General features: G+C 47.3%; 1 protein-coding gene across 1 annotated transcript in view; it reads left to right on the forward strand.

The window, feature by feature from the left end:
• LOC119437314 (DAZ-associated protein 2) overlaps positions 1 to 21635 on the forward strand; it is a 56872-nt gene that overhangs the window by 26533 nt on the left and 8704 nt on the right. Inside the window, exon 2 of the mRNA XM_037704369.2 lies at positions 16414 to 16704. Within this exon, the coding sequence (XP_037560297.1) occupies positions 16414 to 16704 (291 nt within the window). The remainder of the gene's footprint in view (positions 1 to 16413; positions 16705 to 21635) is intronic.

Raw genomic sequence — 21635 nt, forward strand, 5'->3', positions numbered from 1 at the left:
CATCTGTCCCAAATGGCAGGAAAACTTACGCCCACTATCGCCGATGTATCAAGAATAAGTGAATGGGCGCACACTTGAATATATGCGCACTGTATACGCACAATAAATGACGGACTACACCTATGGCGCACAAATGGTCGAAGCTGAATGTTTCGTGACGGTCCACAAAAGTAAGCGAGTTAGTAGCTGTAATATATATTTGCTACAAGGTATACAATGTACAAAACAGCTACGTTTCAAGCATTGTGCGCAGCAAGAACAAACCCGCGAGTGATTAGGCAGAAAATAATCAGATAGTGGCCGTACCTAGGAACTTCACTGGGTCAGAAACTGACAAGCCACTGCTTCAAAATATTTGCCGAATAAAGAACAAAGAGAAACACACTAATCCTGACTTAATTCATAATCGGAAAGCTGGGATAGCTTGGAATACATATTTAGCCCCGCTTTTAGAACAAGCACCATATACGCTGCTTGCACCGTTTGGACGTAGCTTAATCAGCTCCGAAAGCGCTTTTGCATGTTCTCTGAACCTGTGATCAAAGCTTCGTGTCGTCCATCTAGTCACCGTCTACGATATCTCCGAAAACAGAGGTTTTCTAAGCCGCGCCGGCGTCGTACACTTCCATTGTAAACAAGGAGGCAACGGAGGCAGTTGAGGCAAGCAATGGACGCGTCACTACGTGATCAAACATGGCAGCGCCCACGGGATCGCCGCGAAAAGGGTCAATACACCGCTGAAAGCGAAGTGACATAGCTGAGCTGCCCGAGAGACGCGTTGGACCAAATCTGGCAACAGCAGCACAGTGTTGCCTGCGCGCGCTCCGGCGGTTGCAGTACTTTCCAGGCTCCTGTGACTTTATGAACCGCCGATGAACCGCCATGTTTTGAACGTATGGACTTCTATGGAAGTTTCGCTACCAGGTATATTTATACCTTGGACTGCTTGGTTCATCTGTTACCCCTCTGAGAAGCCCCAAACGATCGATTCTGGATAGCCAACTGCCCGCAAAATGCTTCACATAACATCCATTCCCACCCGTGGTATATGCATTTTTTTTTTTTCTGCCATGCGTATAACAGCAACCGTGCCGTCGCATGCATGAGTTATTCAGGGCGTGTTCTGGCGAACTGCCGCACATGAACACAGCGCGTTCCCCCAATCGCGACTTCGTCGCTGCATTTGCGTGATCCGCTCTCGCTGTGACGTCGAAAGCGATCTGCGCTTGGAAAAGCCGACCGGTTCGACCGCGACTGACCTCTTGGTCGACGTCACGGGAACAGTTCGCTGCTGTCGGCCACTGTGTGGCAACACCATTTTCTTGCACAGTCTTCGCATTGTTTTGGCGCAAGTGTGCCGGTTTCCACCCTGGGAAAAAAAAAATGTTGGCTGCTGGGGCAAGTTTCCGCCCGTCGCAGCCGCGGGCGCTCCCCCCGAGACCGATGACGCTCAAGCCTGTATACGCGTAAAGAGTCATTTTCTTGGATAGTGATTCACAAGGAAGTTGATAGAGTGGCGCCTGAGCGTGTGCGGGGTTTGCACCCATAAAACAACACGGGATGCTATTCTGGACATTGGCACATGACGCCATGTTGTCTAATTCTGTCACGGCGGCATTCAGTCAGAGACGTCATATATGTATAGCAGCCCCCTGGGCCAATCATATAGCTTTCAAGATGGCGAATTTTACAATATGGCGGAAATTGCGAAAGTCCAAAATAGCACTCGTTGCACTGCTGTGTCATGCACTGCGTATCGACGGCACCCGGCCACCCGTTTACGAACGAGTGTGCACCAGCGGCTCGAAGCAGGCCATTCTGCGCTGCGTATCAACGCTGCTTCGCGTTTCTGGGCGAGATCTTCACCGTACTCTTCGGTTGCCCCGGTGGCGTATTACTATTTGCGCCCCGGTGCTCATATCGCCGCCACTCGACGGTGATCCGCTTCGCGTCCAGAATGCACTGGCGTTCTATTCGCGACTCCAGCCATTCATGCGACACCTAGCGGCGAGTGCCGGAAACCTCGTACGGAGGTCGGAGAAGACGCTCCGCCCGTAGCCTTCGCACTGCGAGCGGGTGCGCGCCACCATCAACGAAACTCCGCACAGCCGTGGAATTATGCTGCGTTTTGCAGTTTTGCGGCGTCGAAGAGACACATGGATTGCGAATCTTATCATAAGCTTCGACAACGGCAATTGTTATGTGCTCAACATCTTGCTCGAGAAAGTTTTCATTTTTTTTTCGGGCGAGGGTCGGTTTGTTGTTTGTGTGAAGAGAACGCGATACTGTAGCTTGTACTATGTATGCAGTAAAGCGCCGCAGCGAACTTCAGGAAGTTTGCGTTGAGGTTGTTACTGCCATCGTGATAACGTTCAGCGTATGCGTGCTGCAACAAGCAGTTTCATGTGATAGCCGGCGTGGTAATCAGTTTATGATGCAAATGTCGCCGCGTTACTCGAGCTTTCCTTCATTAAAGCTGTTATATCGGATACATGCGGCGCGCAACGTGGAACTACCGAGTATGGTACATCAGCGAAAATCGATCGTTACTCTGGAGTTTCAGGTACTCCCGGGTAACGTCGGTAAATCGTTCTATGTAAGCACAACATGCATGTACGCGCCAGCATGCAAAATAACTATGGGGTGGCATAGCGGCACGCCTTCTTTGCGACCTGGACACGCTACCCGTGTAACTAGTGCAAATTAGTAGGCGCTCATTTGAAAATACGTAATTATCAAAGCAATATTGTATCTCTTATCAGTGTCTGAAGGAAATTGGAAGTTCAGAGGCGAACACAGTTCTGGCCACTTAAAGTGCAGGATACGTAAATTATAGAATAACATGAAAATTAATTCGATTCATAATGCAGTAGCTTAGTTAACATTTATTTACACAGAAACATTTCTTTTATTTCATTAGTTTACACAACAGCCATAAGCGACATGTTCGTAGACAGCGGGGAGTAATCAATCATGGTCAGGCCACGCAGCACAAGCCATACATGTACATGGTGTGCAAATGTGTTTTTATTGTAGTAAGCAGATCTTTCGGTTTCTTGTTTATCGTATTGTTCTCTACGAGAGAAACAATGCGCCAACTACTGAAATAACTACAGCTAAGCGAAGCAACAGTCACGTTGCACAAATCTTGAATGTAAAATAGATAACAGGAACGCAAAAGTAGCGAGAAAGGTTCGCCACAGATTCGTAGTGCATGCTCGCGATAAAGTGCAAAGCTTGATTTTAGGTTCGCTTGCTCTCTGGACTGAAAAGAGCGTGCAGAGTTTGCGCCTTCGCCGAACGAAAATGTGTTAAGGCTACAACAATGAGAAAGTGCGCGCCGGCTGCGCATTTATCCGCATGTACAGCGGCAACAGCTGATCGAGCAAGTCGGTGCGCTGCTGCGGGCCATGTTAAACGTACCAAACTGAGCAGGTTGTAATATTTCGGCAATCCTGGCGAGGCCAGCGTGACGTATCCAACTTCGCCGGCCGCTGTCTCGGACGCTCGAAACACCGGACTATCTATCCGCGCCTTAACAGTGACTCAAAGGAGCAGAAACGTGCTTGTACTTTTCCGACCATCCAACAGTGCACGAGTACTTCGGTTCCACGACCAATGGGTTCAAGAATACATTGGTGATTTTCATCAGAATCTCGCGCGGGTCCGCTGTCACGCCAGATGTTTGCACACACCGTGCGACCACTTCAGCCTCATTACCCACTGTGCCTCTCTCAGATCGGCTAAAATGATTTGGTCGGCGCAAAACAGCGCAAACCGGCATCACACTGCACGGAAATCATCAAACTACTGTGTACTGTACATCAAACACAGCGGTTTCGGCGACGCGGGGACCTCCGTATAACCGCCATGTTGCACAGTGTAGCCAGACGCGGCCAGTTTTCGCAGCGCCCCCTGCAGTTAATTTGAGTTGCGATATCTTTTCATCGGGCGAGGAGGAAAGGGCGCACGACGAGCCTTTCCTCCTGTCTGGCTTGTGCGAGCCGGCACGGCGCGGCTTGAATGTGTTGCCGGTCGCGCTCTGCGGAACGATTCGGATGTGCGTTAGCTAGTGTTGAGTGCAATTTACGGGATGTCAGTTCTTACGAGGTCGTCGAACAACCACTGTGTAGCCTTTAGGTGGAGCAGTAGCTAGAGTATCTGGAAATTTCTCTTGGATGTGCAAAAATGCGACGCGCATCATCAGCCGCGGTGTGTGCATGTGTTGTGAACTATGTTGGATATATCGGTTTTCACTCGACGAAGAGTTGTTGTAAAACATTTGCATCAGCCACCGGCATCGTTCTCACGCATTTTAAGTCTAGTAGACTTCAAATCACTATGTCTACGTTAGCCTCCTGCAAGAGGCCGAAAGCTTTGCTCGACACAGCAAGCACTGCGATTGCCAAACCAACATGATACACACAAGCTTCGTGCTTCGATCGGCATTGCCTTTTGGCCCTGTAAGGTACAATATACAAAGGGGATCGCATAAAGAGAATCCAACAGCTATTTGCAAGGACAGAATTTCCGTAAGATGGGTGAATGCGTCGTAAATGACTGAACTTGGGAGACTGAAAAAAAAAAAGTTCATATGTCCTCCTTTTGCGGCAAAATAAAACAGAACACGGGATAACGACGCAATAAGACTCCGCATGGTCGTGCCGCATGCTTGGACCACTTGGACCATACACTATATAGAACAAACAGATCTATAACACCGCATTTAGTACTGCCTCGGGCGGTCGCACGGTCTGCAGCTGGTTGTTCGACCACTCGAAAAAGTGTGATTCACACTGTACGGTATGCGGTTATTATTAACCAAACTATTTTATTTGTAGGCGGAAACCTTGCCCAGCAAACAAGGCAGTCGCCCAGTGTATGCACACATAACAACTTGAACGCTTGTGAAAGTAAACAGCACGACTTATTCTCCAGTAGAACGGTACCCACGCTGTTAGGATCGTCATATGTTTCGTAACTACTCGTTGCAGCTAAACCAGAGCTTAGAATTATAGTGCTTAGAAAGCTGCAGTAAGGTAACATTCGTGAAACAAATTTTCAGAAATATCCGAGGCTGATTGTAAGCTCAAACAAACGCGCCCACCTCGCGCTGGGTGCTCCGTCCGCCCTAACACCAGCAGTTTACTCCAGCCGCTTAATTACTTCAGACTTTAATTCCTTCACTATGCCTCACAGGACCATTCCCCACGTAGATCACGCCATTTCATGCTAAATAGACCGCGCGAGTGCGGAAAAATCCACCAGAAACTGCCGCCGAGCGTATACCACAGCATACAACGCGGGCGTTCGCCCAAGCCAGCAAGCCAACTGCCCATAGATGGCGCCACTGCCTACGCAATGGCGGCGCCCATGAAAAAACGCTTTCGGCTGCTCATCGAAGCCGTTCCCGCGCTGTTTGACGCTTCTTCTGAGCATCGCGGTCTCATCCGCACTCATTTTGTTTGTCTTATAGTTGGCATCTGCGCTCGGCCTATAAATGGTTGCCCCCGGGTCGCCTGATCTCCGGTACCGCTCCATCGTGCAAGCAGCCAAAGAAAAGCCTCACTTTCAAAATGGTCGCTCAAAATTTCGCTTTCCGTGGGACAATGATGGAACACGTGGCATAGTCACGACGCGTATAGCCTCTCGTAAACATGATGTCACAGCCGCATGCGGTGCACGGGCGACTTATCCGCAAAGGTTGCGCTAATGATTTCCATCCGTATATGGACGTTTCCTTTTCGTCGCATTTGTTTGTCTTTTCTGCAAGGCCTCGGCGTTGCTGGTCTTGCATCCTGTATTTGCATCTACTTTGCATATTCGTCGTTCTCTTGATAAGGTTGCCCTGGCGGTATACAGGAGACATTGAGAAGTTAAAGATTGTCCAAGAGACCTTCAAGGAGGAGTTGGTGTACGTATAGCTTTGCGGAAAATTCCGCTGTAAAATTATACGTGAGGCGAATGAAAACCACCCGCAACCGATATATTGACGGAATGTTTTGAAATGAGGCAGGAGGTTAGACGCGCATACAACCACATTAGGAAAACATGGCACTTCCTTTAAGTGACTCGTTTGTAATAACTGAATATTGCTATTACCAGTAGCATACGATTATTCAGAAATGGGGCAGTTAACGTCACGTGGTGTCTCACATTTGCTGGGGCGTATCGGTAAAAGCGGAAAATGTCTGCATTGGCTGCTTTCCTGTAAGAAGTGCTTACAGAAAAGTGCTTCGAGCGGCCAGTCGCACGGCAATTTTGCGTGTATTCGCGGGCCTCTTTCACGCTCGAAAAAAAAAAAAGGTTATGTAGCACGTATCGAGCAACAGAAAGCTGTATCGAGAGTTTCTTAATGTTGCTCTACGATTTTCTCATTGACGCTTTTCATATAACTGTAATAATTGAAAAGTCGATTAATTAAGACTAATTATTTAATTAGGCGGAATTAAAAAAACAATAATCTGAGTATCTCAAGGCGGCGGCAAACAACATTACCTTGGTTCTGTCCGGGTATACGTAGCATTCGTATATTTTTAAAGTTTGGCCCAAGCTAAGTGAAACACCCGTATACTGGTATAGATGCTGTATAAATGCGAATAGGCTACGCTGCGCTGTGAGGCTGTGGTTGACTGCGGGGGAGAAGGGATTGTACACATTTAAAGTTAAGCGGTAGGACACGCTGCTGGCCCTTTGTGAGGCTCGTGCGCGTCCTACGTGAGACCTACGCTCCGAAGGGCAATCTATCTCCTATCTGTAAGTTCTGCAACATAATATACCGTGCACGTGCGCTGGAACGAGGAATCTGCAACGAGATATTTAAATATACGTCTGTCATGGAAGCTGTGCAATGAATAAACTATGATCGGAAACGGCGGTGTGGGTTCTGCATTGGGTCACGCGACTCCGTTGGCTTCGTTGCCGCGGACGTTGAGCGAGTATTGCTGAGTGTTTTAGCTTCAGAGCAAGGTCTTGATCCTCGTAATTATCGATGCATCAGCCTAGGTGCTGTTCAATGTTACGACCGGACATGCTTCTCTCGGCGGGGAGCTTCTGATAGAACGTCTTTTCGCCATGCGCGGGTCCGAGACCAATTTGGCTCCCGCCTGTTTTTCTGCCTGTTTTGCAAAACATTCCGCAGCTTCGAGACGTGCGTAGGCGGCCAAACCACCTGGGGACCACAAACTTTAATTTGGTTTTGTGCACTGTGCTAAATAAGTAAACGCCTCGAGCATTTTCGCCTTCAAAAATGCATTTGTTGCGTTGGCAGACGGCCGCCACATAGAGTAATATTTAGTATTTTCGTGCGTGTGGAAGGCTTGACTTTCAAACACCGTGACCCCAGAAGTGAAAATCTTTCGCGTGTAAATTACGAAGCGCCCATACAGCACCGGTTTCTTGAAATATGTCTCAAAAAATTTCGCGCAATGCAGATGATAGTGCGAAACGAATGATTGAAACATACGCGGTCGGGCGGGTCGGTAAAAGCGGAAAATGTCTGCATGGCAAGAAGTGCCAGTGCTTCGAGCCGCGTCGCACGTCACGGAAGCGGGCGGCTCTCATTGAGTCTCTTAATGTTGCTCTACGATTTTCTCCGCTTTTCATATAACTGTAATAATTGAAAAGTCGATTAAGACTAATTATTTAATTAGGCGGAATTAAAAAACAATAATCTGAGTATCTCAAGGCGGCGGCAAACAACATTACCTTGGTTCTGTCCGGGTATACGTAGCATTCGTATATTTTTAAAGTTTGGCCCAAGCTAAGTGAAACACCCGGTATACTGGTATAGATGCTGTATAAATGCGAATAGGCTACGCTGCGCTGTGAGGCTGTGGTTGACTGTGTACAGTGCATATAGCCCAGCTGCAAGGTCATGGGCAGGCGCTTCGCAAGACCTGTGGCGTCTCCCCTCCCCCGCGGACAGTTCAGGTGCCAGCGGCGGCCTTGTCAGTCTACTCAACGGTGAACTGTAAGACCGCCCGCGGGACTGCGATCCGTTTGCCACCCGTATCTTATCGTTTCTCTTTGGTTTCATCGCCGCGCTTTGGGTTATAGAGTTGCGGAGCTCATCGCCGACGTTCCGGTGCAAGGAACGAATCCGTAAAATGACGAAAGCTGGCTGCCATACTGCCAGTCTCCCGTGTCGGCACGTGCGGCTTGCTGCGCACTGACTGGCAGCAGCGTGCTTCCGGTTCATGCGTGTGCTGTGGCGTGGGCTATTGCGTGGGCTGCTTCGCAGGGCCTTGCGTCTCTACTGAGGAGCGTTTAGCTTGAGTCCTTGAACTGCTTGTTTGTGCAGAATAAATGGCCACGTTCTATAACATTTTTTGGAGGACACTAAAAGTAATGCTAGAATCGTTAACTATGTTCTTTCAAAATCATTTGGCTTTGAAAGGTTGATTACCAATGAAGAAAATGAAGGCCAAACTCCCTCCCCCGCTTTTCTTTTTGCCCAGCAACCTGAGCGCTGGTGTACGTCAGTATTAAGTAACGAATTTATAAGTATTTCCCGCCATTCTTGGCCGTTCTGGCTCTCGGAAAAGTTTTCGAAACTTCCTAGGTTGAGTTTCTATAGTTCCTTTCGAATGCAATGTAACCCTTCTTTGCCGATCGGCAATTCACCATTGATGGGTGGACACTGTCAAAATCCGTGATATCTCGTCGAACCGTTGCGGGAACTTCGTAGTGGCGCGGTCACTGCGACAGCTATGAAGAGTTTTTTTTAAAACCGGGTTCGCTGCGTCCGTCCGTCACGTACGTCGGTGACCGCCGTCAGCAGGCCCAGCCCTCCATCCTCGCCCTCGGTCGAAGAATGAAACTGCCCGTCCATTACTGCCACTGGGAGGCGTAACCCTTCAATACGCGAGCGATGCTCGATTTTTTTATAGTTATTATGATTATTACTTGAAATAATAAGCAGTGGCGCACCGACCGGGGGGGGGGGGGGGTCGAGGGTTCTAACCCCCCCCCCTTTTTTTTGTTGTTTTGTTTGACCCCTTTTATTTCCTTGCGCTTGCAACTAAGATGTGAGACGCGCAATCGTCTGCACACTCGCAAACTTGCGCAAAAAGCGCATTTTTTGCCAATTTTGACAATTTTCCGTGAAGAAATTTACATTAGTGCTGTTTAGATGTTATTGGCAAACTAAGGCAAATCCCCCCCCCCCCCCCCCCGCCACCTTGGCAGAGATCCTGGGTGCGCTACTGATATAACTATCGTGTGCCTCCCATTGTAACTGCAGAACCTTCGTGCCTTTACGGAGAGCAACCATATATTGCCCTGCCCCGACCTCGAGCTGTAGCGCATGCTCCGTTGTTTCGGTATATGCAGCGTGTACCGTAACAGCCCAACAGCACCTAGATAGCACAAGGCCTGTTCACTCCGATCCATGACGTCATGCTACCTGGCCCGAAATTTTCATTGCCAAGCCTTGCGTGACGAAAGCGGTGACGTCGAAATCACTGCTGCTTACTCTGGAGCATCCCCATGAGATTCTATGACAATCGGGCCAGGTAGCATGACGTCATGGATCGAAGTGAACATGCCTTGTGCTATCTGGGTGGTGTTGAAGAGCCGCGAAGCGCAGCTGCGCATGCAGGCTTAGCATGTGGGCGCGTGCCTGCGGGGAAAAGATGTTTTCGGGTGTACCGAGAGCGCGCTCCATGCAGTGTACACGGCGGGTTCGCACGGACGCTTGTGCTGTTTTCACGGGATCGGAACGTCATTGCAACGCGTATTCCAGTTCACCGTATTATAACCCTTATGCTTTCCCGCGGTTCTCACACCTCCATAATCAAGCACTATAGGTATCTCGCCGAGCCCCGAAGAAAGCAAGGATCGTTGTAAACTATGGCGCTGAGACGCTGTAAAGCACGGACGCGTTTCAGCCCATGGTAACAGCGCTTTGCCTAACGTGCGTTTTCCAATGATTGAATTTACATACGTGCATAAATCAGCCGAAAGAGAAAGGCGGACACGTGGCTAATCTTGCTGCGTCAAGTGTGCAGTATCTCTTCCATGCGTGCAAGCAGACGGAAGCTTGCGCTGACGCACGTCCTTTTATTTGCTGTGTCGAGTATTTCACGAGGTCTTTGTTCGTGGTATTTTCCTACAGTCTGGGACTCGTCAAATGCCGGCTTGTGTTCACACTGCAGGCAGTGACCTGATGGCTGCACACAAATGTCTTCGAACAGCTGTGCTGTATACTATCGGAGCCACTCGTACAGCGGGTTGACGAAGACTTTATACTTGAAGTGCCAAAATGTCCTCACGACGGGCACCGCGAATATGCTTGTCACGGTGTAGCAGTGAATAAGTGAATGCTTGCATATTACCGATGTCAACGTTGGAAAGCAAAAGTCTTTTTTTTTGCCGCGAAACAGAAAGCCGGTGCACGCTTAAAAAAAATGTCCGTTATGCAAGTGATTTGTGAAAAGTTATCCAAGTTTTGTTAGTTACTTCTTGGAGCCATTTGTACGTTACAAAAAGTGGCGCGAACTATTTAACAGGTTCGTTTGAAACTGTGACCCCAATCACCACATAACTCAATGACCATCACGATCAAGAAGCATCATGTACGGGAGCCGTATACGTACTATCGACCAAAAAAAGTTTACGGACCACGGTATCTCAGAAATATCCGAGCAGCCTTTAAAAGTATGGCCAGTAAAACCGTACATCACAATGTTATTCGCATATACCACTATGGAGGCGGGAAATGGGAATATCAGGCTGAGTTTTGAGGCTGCGGAGATATTCAGCTTTTTTTGTCAGATCCCTTGGTCCGTAAACTTTTGTGGTCGGTAGTACGTGCTGCCGCCTAGCGTTTCCCGTAGGGGGCAGCAAGGCGGCAGCGGATGCGACAGCGGCGGAGAGATTCACGTCATTGGGAGAAGGACATGAAACTGTGAGAAAGTGCGCGGATATGAAACAGCTCTGTTGGAAATGAGGTGGCGATTCCGCTATAGGTTGGGCACGTCGGCCGTAGTTTCCTGAAGCACTTCTGACGGTACTCAATAATGAAAAATAAAAGGCAGAACTCTTTGAAAAGGTATAGGCCTGAACGATAGCCTGAGTTCACAAACCATCGCATAACCCGAATAGCAGGGTTCACGCCGTTGTTCAGTGCCCAAAACATGCCTTCGCAAGAAGATTAGTCCGGAAGGACTGAAGAAAAGCAAGAAAATAAAATGGCTGTGGGTCTCATTCCGCCATGACTGATAACCTGTAACGGCGAACTATAGTTTGGCCGGTGACTGCTGCTGATGGTTAGCCGATCCGCTGGCTAGAACTCCCGCTTATGTAGACCTGTGTTCCGCTCCACTAGGCGTATACACATCTGCCGAGCAAAAACAAGAAACTGACGGCTATCATTCACCACTAATCACGTTCGCTATTTTTTTCGCGTTCAAAACGACGATCGAGCGCTGCTTGCTGCTCCTCCTCCAGGTCCATACGTCGAACGTGTGCGCTCATATTGATGTTCCTTGGCGAGTTGTTTGCGTTCAGGGTGACGAGAGGAGGCGAGGAGGTTGCGGGCAGCGATACCCTGCCACTGAAATATCGCACCTTATAGTTTCTCCGCAAACACGTCTCTTCATCGCAAAATGCGGTCGAGAAGCACCACACTCTCAAGACTCAACTGGTCGTCACCCGTCGGGGTGGCTCCGTGGCTATGCACGTTGCCCTGCTGAGCACGAGGTCGCGGGTGCGATTCCCTGCCGCGGCGAATGGGGCAGAATAATAATAATAAAAAAAAAACACGCTCGTGCATTGGTGCTTTATAACTCGCTTCGCAGTTTCGGTGCGTTACACCCCGCAAGAGTTCGTCATCCAACTATAGTCATGTGGCGCTGTACTGTATAATTCCAAACTGGCCGTTACATGCCAGCCATCTTGCAAACCATCGCCTGCAGCGTATGTGTATATAGTACGCGAAAGCACTCCTGAATTTAATAAACGCCATATTGTTAGCAAGTATACTGCAAGCAGCTCGAGAAGGGATTTGTAGCAACGAGAAAATGTGATGTATAGTGCGTCATCTGCAATGCAAGAAAGAGGAACTTCATTTTACACGTGTCAGAGATGAGTCATGTTTCTCATGCGTGTTCCTTTACGCGTTTATAAACTCAGTGCGAAAAAAAAAAAAGAATAAAAGTAATTGTTTTAGCGCAGAGTGCGTATTTACTTTTTAGTTATCTTCTTCATAAGCGCTGTTCTTGTTTAGTCCCTTTTTTTTTTTCAGGGTTCCGTGCGGCGTATCACAAGCCAGTCTAAATTTCACAAATCGCGAACATTTTTTATGCAGCAGTTCGTGAACAGCTGTCGTGATTATTGTGCAGCCCAGCTATACTGCATGTATGAAAGACATATTCTCGTGAGCACGCGCTCTAGCATGAAGTCTCGTGGAAACTTCGACTCAAGATTTTTTTTTTTTTTTTTTCCCAGAAACTTGTGGTAAAATCAGGTGGTCGATTCGGTCCTCCGAGTCGGATTGCAAGGCGCTCCAGGTCCGAGTCGCGGAGAAAAGCACGGGCCACCCGAATGGTGGGGTCATTTTCCGGAGCAGAGAGAGAAGGAAGCGTGGGCAGTGGGGCACTTTCGGTGATGCCCGACTGAACGCCGCCGCATCACATAGCATATGATGGGCTACGAAAGCGACCACTGCAGTGGCCGTCACTTGCAAGACATTGTCAGCACAGCAAGTTTTCAACACTGTGATAAAGTGCTGACCCTGCTTGCCTCACGACTAAAAAAGAACTGGAGGTGATGCTAACAAATGAAAAACGTTGCCGTTTCGCCATCATCGGCGTGAGGCGCACGAAGCACGGAACCGCCTAAACGGCAGAGCTGACACTTGGCAAACGCGCGCAGACGGTAGCTCGCGTGATCGGAAACCGGTCAGATCTACAAGATGACTACCTCTGGAGCGCTCCGAAGCGACCACCCGAAGATGCCATTAGCCTTTTTTTTTTAATGTGTAGATCTCTGCTGCGATGATGCGTTGCTTCAGAAAAACGCCGGCGTATCAGCTGCGCATGTGTACTATAATTGCGTGGGCATAATGCTATTCCTTTTCGCGCTCCGCCCGCGTTATCACCGGGGTCTGCTGGTCGGGAGTGGTGTATGATAAGAAATATTTAGCGTAATGAATCCGCGCGTTAAACTTACCTAGGAGGCGCGCCGTACGTGAAATACGCCAACAGCGTTACTTTTGGCGGTTAAAACATCTTGGAAATATCGAAAACCCTTATAGGGGCTTTCCGAGAAAGTTTAGTCGGGGGCTCGGGGCTTTCCGAGATAGTCGTGAATCTCTTGAGATCGCTGAAACGGATGCCGATAACATTTCCCGTTTTCCGGGAGTTCTGAGAAACAACACACTGCATTTTTGTGTGGCGTTTCGACTCTTTGCCGAGTAAGTTCTGTGCAGAATAAACGGTAGTGCAAGTATGCTGTAATTAAGAGGCGATGGGGAAACGTGGAAACGCGTTTGCATGTGTAATTGCGCGTGAAATTGAGAGCGTGTTATGGTGACTGCAGGCGACTGTGGCGAATAATAAAGTACAGTCGTGTTTTTCTCGGAAATATTATGAAAATGATTTAGCCGATCAAAAAACGTGATGCGCGGAAATATTATTTTTGCGTGAGCTACGCAGAGCCAATGGGCCCTGTCATGATTTCTCTCTTTTTTTTTTTTTTTGTGTGTGTGTGTGTGTGTGTGTGTGTGTGTGTGTGTGTGTGTTTGTTTGTGTATTAGACCACCGCACAGGTACGTACGGAAAGGGGTGGGGTATCCGTATAATATAGAGGCTGTATTGTAACCTAACATTCGCCGCTACAGAGAGACGCCATGTGTCATGTAAAAGGCTCATGCATGCTCGCCGGAGATTGCCTCGCCATCCACATTCCGTTCTCTTTCTTTCTTTTCTTTTTCCTTTTTTTGTGCTTTGTTTCCCATCTGGGATAACGGCAGATGCGCGCGTGACATTGAAAGGCGCGCGCATGTTTGCCTCACGTGTCCCGCGTGGCGCGTAAAGAGCGCGGCGTTTCGCAACGCTTGCTGCGCACAGGCTCCGTGCGATGCTGAACAAACGCCGCGGGATTTCCGCAGTGGTGAATGGGCCTGTTTTGATCGTGAAGGCGCTGGTTTGATTCCGATTGCGCGTACAACCCCCCACTTTTGGAAGCTACCCTGAATCCGCCCGCCATGCACGGAGGAAGGGGAGGAGAGAGAGAGAAAAAAAAAAGAGAAAAACCTAGGTGGGAGCGCCACGTGCCAATATAGAAGCCTACACATTAAAATACTACTAAATAAACTATAATAGACGCCGAGCACGCGGGAAGAACGGGTGGCGATGGTCGATCGCGGCGAACAATGCCGTGAAAGATCCGGCAACCATGAAGTGCCTACTTCCCAAGAGCCAACGCACCGATAGGCCCCGAAGTAAACAGCCACTGTACCCAGCCACTGTACCTGGGGTTGTGTTTAACGTGCACTCAAAGCACGGTACGCGAGTATTTTTGCATTCCTCCCCCACCAGAATGCAACCGCCGCGGCCGGGATTGAACACGCGACCTCGATCTCGGCAGCGCAACGTCACAGCACTAGGCTACCGCGGCGGGTGAAACCAGCCCCTGCGTGCAGTGGCATAACCAGGGAGGGCGCACCGAGGAACAATCCATGGAACATAGTGAATCATTTCGCAGTTTGCTTCTCAGATATTTCAGCTTTTACAATAATTTTTCTTTGTGACACTCTAATCCGAAAAGCTGACATTGTGCTATTTGTTAATTTGTGCTTTGATACAAGAAAGAGTATATAAGTTACTCATCCTCTCAATGGCTTGTATGTGCCCATCTGCTGCTTATTTCCAGCCAATTCGTGCAGGCGACCGGTGATAGATTCTGGAAACTGCACTAGAGCAAAAAAGCCTAATGAGCACAAAATAATGTGAAACTATGGTACCAATGTGCAAGAGAATTAAGCAAACATTATAATATATATGGAGACTCGACAGCAACCATACTAAGTGACAGCAATTAACTTCAACGAAAAGAGAGATATGTAGACCGGTACTCCAGATATTGTCTGTACCTTGTTTAGTCTATGTTCATTCATTTGTCCTCTACATGAAGCATGCTGTTGAAAAAAGCATGTTACACATCCGCTAAGTTTGGCAGGCATCTTGGCAGCTGGCGACCGCAACATTGATGCACCATGGCATCATGCGTGCAGTTTCTGAATCCATGTATAGGCATTACAAAGGGCTTTCTCCTCCAGAGTTGGTTATACTGAATCATAGCTAACTCATTAGCTAACTATGCATGCATAGTTAGTTATACTAACGATAGTAGTCTATGGCACTTGTCGACGTGGATTACCACTGCCACGTGGCTATGTGTACTGTCTCCCTTGTGACTCCCTGCAGTGACACTGGGTAAAATCTCAGCTTTCACGCAAGTGCGAGACGGGAGAGTCAGGTTGACCTTTACGGATTCGACAACTGGTGCAACCCGCTCATATCGGGTTCATGTATGCGAAATCTTCTTTATTCTTTCTTTTTTCTATGCGGCACACTTGTAGCGGCAGTCGCAATCTACATTAAATGATTTACTGAAGCTATGTGGCCATAATTAGTGACATTGCAGGCAGTACATTTCTTTTCGAGGCATTTATGCATTGGACCTAGATTCTCATGCATGAAGGGCAGGTCTCCCTCAAGAAAAGGGGCGAACAATCTTTCATTTGAAATTTGAGCTGTTTTCACGCTGTGTATCAGTCTGATTCTTTGCAGACGGCAATCGTCAGTGCATGATCTATGCGTCAAACTTGTCTGCTTGCAATGCCTAAATATGGTGTGGGGCCCTTTAAGATGACAGTACATATCACATATATATTTAAAGAGCCATAGCAGCAGCACTACCTAAGAATGAAATAGAGCCTGTTGTGAAAGGTAATTCACTAAAAGAGTGCCGTGTTTAAAAAGCGTGTGTAGTATAGAGTGTATAGAAAGATGTACGATCTTTGTGGGAAATTGACATGATACTACTTGGTCCACTGGCTCAGGTGAACCCCCCCCCCTTTCAGAGGTTCCTTTTTTTTTCCCAGCATTTACATTTCATGTCAAATTTTGAATTATTGCGCTGATTGTATCCTGTACTGAAATCAACTTACCTGATCATGAAACACGTAGCAGTTCATTAATACCTCTTTACAAATGGTGCAGGAAGTTCAGTTTAACTTTAAAGTCAGTTAAAAGTTCTTTCTGAACAGCAATGCACAATACAGCTTTCTTGAGGACACAGGAATAAAAAGTCTGTACCCCTTTAGATGGGCAGAGTAGATTACCTAATCGACGTCTAGAAGAGATGACGATGGATTTCTTTCCCTCATTGTTGCCGTTTATCCAGGCTCCCATGCCCGGTGCCATGCCAGGGGCTGTGCCAGGGGCCATGCCGTATGATCCTCCACCACCCTACTCACCAACTGCTCCACCAAACCCATGCCAGACTGCACAGCCCATGGACCACCCGTCACGGCTGTATCCGGCTCCTGGCCAGCCATACCCTGTGCCAGCTCCGGGACCCTACCCAATGGCCTCGTACCCACAGCAGCCGGGCCTGTCACAGCAGGTTGTGTACCATGTCCCTGATGCCTTTGACGCTGGGGCACGCTTCACGCACAGCAAGCCTACCATTCCAGTAAGCTGGCATTCTCATTTGCTTGTTTAGTTGCTTCATTTGCTTCTCTGTCACTCAAGCGCATCAGTTTGGCTAAGAAGGAAAGAATTGTGTGGAGAATGTGAGACAGATGTTGCTGCTACTTCTTTCAAAGGCCCCTTGCACAGTACAGTCAACTTCCATTTATTTGACACCAATTGTTAAATTGTCACCCTGTTGGTTAGGTTGAGCACGTTCAATAATTTTGAAAAGTCCCCCTACTTTTCTTTAGAGCGTTGGGCTAGTTATTTCAAACTTTAATGTATCAAAAGGTCAGATGACTAGGAACTAAAGAGTGCTGCTGATGGATGGACCATAAGCGCTACGTATCCTGTTCGTTACAATAGCAATATTTTCTGTTCAAATTGCAGAGCATACACCACCGATGCTCCTTGCAATACACTTTCAGTACAAAAAGAAATAAAAGGCATGCTACACGAATAGAGCTCAGATGAACTCTGAAAGGCAATGCAGAAAAGAGGATCCCCTCAGTAGGCTCAGCGGCTACCATGCCATGCGGCTAAGCGTGAGGTCACAGGTTTGTTTCCTGGCCACAGCGGTCACATTCCAATGGGAGCAGGATGCACTTCTGGGGTCCACGTTAAGGATCTACAGGTGGTCAAAAGTAACCTGGACTCCTCCACTACGGCATCTCTCGTGGCCCCTGATTTTGGACATCTAAACTCCATCAACCATCCAACACAGATGCGGGAAGAAGAGAGAGCAATAATGACGGGGTACAAACACCAGGGGGAAGCATGAACCGTGAACCATGACTGAAGATACAGCGTTGTAATTCGCTTTCTTTAGTTGGAATTATCTTCCAAACCACTATCTCTTTCAGGCTGTCGATGGTGTCTGTACGATTCCTGTTCAATTACAGTGCCAACCAGGTGGTGTACTTTATGTCTAGACTTTAAAGGGACACTAAAGGCAAATATTAAGTGAAGCTAAAGTGATAAACTAATGCTCAAGAACGTCTGAGGTGTCAACATTATCAAGAACAGAGCTTTAGTAATCGAGAAATTGAGGTAAATACATGACATGATTTCAGGCTCCACCGGGACATTCAAGTACTAGCCCGATGACCTAGCGACTCCTCATTATAATTCTGTCACTAGTACTGAACCACTCGTAATAAAAAGATCATTGCATTGCATTATAAGACGGAAGAAAATGCTACTTGTCTACTTCTATTTGATTCTGAGAAAAATAACGCTTTGATGTTACCCTTGATAACGACGCATGATGTTGAAAAGTTTAGTTTTCTCTCGACTTTGCGCCACCTGCACTTTTGTGTTTCAGTAGTTTTGTTGTCTCATAGTTGTTAAGTTTAACGCTGGTTTTGCTCGCTCGCGAAACTCGGACAAACTGCAAGTAGTAGAGAACAAGGCCTATTGCGACGATCGTCGGAGATCGTGTTTATGATGTGGTGCACGCTTTTCCTTCCTCTTTCGCACTGTCAGCTCTGTCTTGGCTCAGTTTCTGGCCATGCTTTTGTATTTTGCGCAAGAAACCGTAGCACCGGCTGTTGGGCACCGTTTTACTCGCCGACTGCAGTATAAAGGGCAGTGATGGCTTATACAACATTGCGACTCTCCGCTCGGGGGCGGGTGGTTTCAATTGCGCTGGAGGTATGTGGACCCAACAGCTAAGTCCTTTCTTCGGCATGAAACAAGTGCTGCGAGTTTTCTGTAATGGTATTTGACTACAGTATAACCTCGTTATTACAAAACGAGATGTAACGAAGTAATGTATATAACAAAGTAAGTGATATTCTTGAAATTCCCATAGATTCATATTGCAGTACATGTACCAATGGATATAACGAAGCAATGGATACAACGAAGTAATACTAACTCTTCCTTCCACTTCGTTATAACGAGGTTTTAGTGTAGTCTATGCTTACTTAATATTTGCTTTTAGTGTCCCTTTAAGGCAGTCGGTATAGTGTCCACTTCAGAGCACACGTCCTGGCTGTCATTGCAAACTTTTTAGGAGTGAAGCTCCTTAGGCTCTCACGATGTCTGTTGTCGCCGTCGTCGTAGCTCCCCGTCGCACACGCAGCGCTCATACCGACCGTGCACAGGTGTTGCGCTGCGCCGGCGCCGCTGCGAAACCCCTCTCCGAGCAAGCGCTTGACGTCATGTGCAGAACCGTTAGCAGAGCGCACGCAGCGCACCCGTCGAAACCAACATGCTCACGTTGGTTTCGACGGCAATTCAGGGCGCAGGCTCCTTTCCCAAGCGTATCACCCCTGAAGGAAGCCGAACGCCAGGTCGGGGTACGCTTGTACCCTTTTGAACCAGTGGGTGCCCGGCGCAGGAGTTGCGCCGGCGCCGCGCCGCTGTCGCTACACTTAGCACTGCAGTATGGAGGAGCGCAAACGTAAGCGCAAATGTCATGACTCTGATCCTACACATCGAGAACGAGAAGCGGCAGCCCAACGGCAATGCTGCGAAGCTAACCCTGAGCTACGAGCACGAGAAGCAGCAGCACGCAGGCAACGGCAGCAGACCCCGAAGCGAAAGCTCGAGCAGCAGCCGTAATCGTCCAAGGAGCTTCGCTCCATCATCAGCATTCACTTCGTGGATCGGCTGCAATTTTTAAAACTAATAAATGCTTGTTAGAAAAATTTTGAACTCATTGTTTAATTTGAATGACAGGCAATTTGATATAATCTTGTGGGTCCTGACAAGAATTAACAGAAGCTCACTGTATTCATGTGAGCATCATGTATATGAAGTTGCTTGAATATTTGCATTATGTGTAAGCATGCTGGTGTACTGTTGCTAATTTTTGTTTTCCCTAGATGGCTTGTTTTGTTGTTATATTCTTGTGCATCCCTATTTCATGTAATATTATCATTAGAAGTGGTGTATTTTTTAAATTGTTATGCTCACTGTGTGACAATGCTCATTTAACTGCCTGTGTGTTTTATTTATTGTGTAGCATTCATGCTCGTCATGAGTTTTTAAGTTGATGCTATGCACAGTACACCACTAGTTAAGTACTATCTTTTAATTTTCTTCTGCTTACGTCATCAAAACATATCTTGGTGTTAACTTAAGCTGCCTTCACACAGTGCATTCAAAACACCACCTTTATCTTTTATTTCAATTTTTAAATTGTTTATCGCATGTAGTGGAATTCTGCTTGTACAACTGGGTTAGTTGAAGAGGTGGGTGCATGACAAACCACGTATTTTTAGTTAGGTAATAAATTTTCACTGAACAATTTTAATTACTTTAGCGTGTGTGTTACTATTGTGGAATTGAAGACATTGAGGGCTGAAGGCATGCCTACTCAGGAGAAATCCTGAGACTAGCACTAGTTTTGAGGATGTTTATCCCCTATCTTGTGGTAAAATACATTAGTAATCCACCTACCGAGTGCTAGAGGTATTTGAGGACACAGATTCGGATCACCATAGACATTACCATTCTCATTATTAGCAACCAGATGCTTAGGCACTAAAAAAGGCAGTTTTAGGCACCTATAACAGGCACTAAAGCTGTCGTGCCAATTACTGTCCTTTAGGCATGTGTAGGCTCAATTAATAGGAACTTCCACTGTGCATCTGCGGATAAATTATTATTTTGTAAGGAATACAGCCCACTAAACCGCTGGTTTGTGGAATTCACTTGATTTTCTAGATAAAGTAGAATGAGGCAACCTGCATAGGTGACAATACTTTTCAGAGATTTAGTGTGACTAGACACTATGGGAAATGTTGTAAAAGCAGTGATAAACAAGCACCATCTGAAGATTTTTGTGTTTCGTGTTGTGTCTTTTCTGACTAAGTATTGGTTTGTTCAGAAAAGGAACGTTCAACATCCACCGAAGTTAGAGACAGATATTGGTTCATTCGAACGTTCGATGATTCAAAGCCCTCTGGAATTCCAGAGTGTTCGCTGGTCAGAACCTTTGACAGTTTTTTCAATACCAAAAACCTGGCGATTTTTATCCAAGAAAGATTGATATTTTGAACTAACTCTTACGAGCAACAGATCTCTTGGGGATGAGGCAAACTTTTCCTGAATGTCTGGAATGATCCCCACATTTTGGGTCAGAGTTGCGCCCAAGCATTCAAGTTTCTTGATGATGTCAGCTAAACATGAACTGAGCACACAAGTACACTAAGTCACCTTCAAGTGTGTTATCGCCGCGTAGTGCAGTTTGAACCCTTCTCAAAGTGATGCTCTCGTCAGCTGCAAAGATTGTTAATACAGCCTTTACACTGCCAAAGTGTTTGTGGTAATACTAATCGGCTGCCTTCAGCCAGGTTCCTCAGCAGTTGATTCTATTATAAATAATATAAGGCTAGGAAAGAACACGGATTAAGCTCTGAAAATGCAATACAGGCATTTATAGAAAGAATTAAAGTGAAGTTTCTAGACCCATAGTTGGTTCTTATAGTATGTTAAATAGGCATGATAAGGGCAGAAGAAAAAAATAGGCATTCTGCCTGAGGTTCTGGTCTCTACTCATATATCTGTCTAGGTGCCTACCTTTATCTTCACCAACCCCTCTGTCACCTATCTAGCACATTTATTCCAGTGTGCGAGCTTCCAGTATGACACAGAAGATGAATCCTTACACTGCGCCACGGTGTAAGAAATATAATTTAGGTGTTGACACTCGCCGCCCACTGTGGCGAAGAGCGCGCACAGATTGTGTTCACTGTAGCCACGACCCATCTGCCGCTGAATCCAAGAGTGGCTGGCTGTGAACTTCTGCGGCCATGTCACTCTCAAAGTGCCATCTTAGTTCCCATCATAGACCTGCTACGCATCTGTGTGTGGGTATAGTGCCACTGAGAGGGAAACCTAGCAAACAGCCACACAATGCTGAAAACTTGCTAAAGACTACTGTTGTGGAAGCACTGCCCAACATTCACACGCACTATCTGA

The sequence above is a fragment of the Dermacentor silvarum genome, chromosome 1 (genome assembly GCF_013339745.2).
Source record: "Dermacentor silvarum isolate Dsil-2018 chromosome 1, BIME_Dsil_1.4, whole genome shotgun sequence".
Taxonomy (NCBI): Eukaryota; Metazoa; Arthropoda; class Arachnida; order Ixodida; family Ixodidae; genus Dermacentor; species Dermacentor silvarum.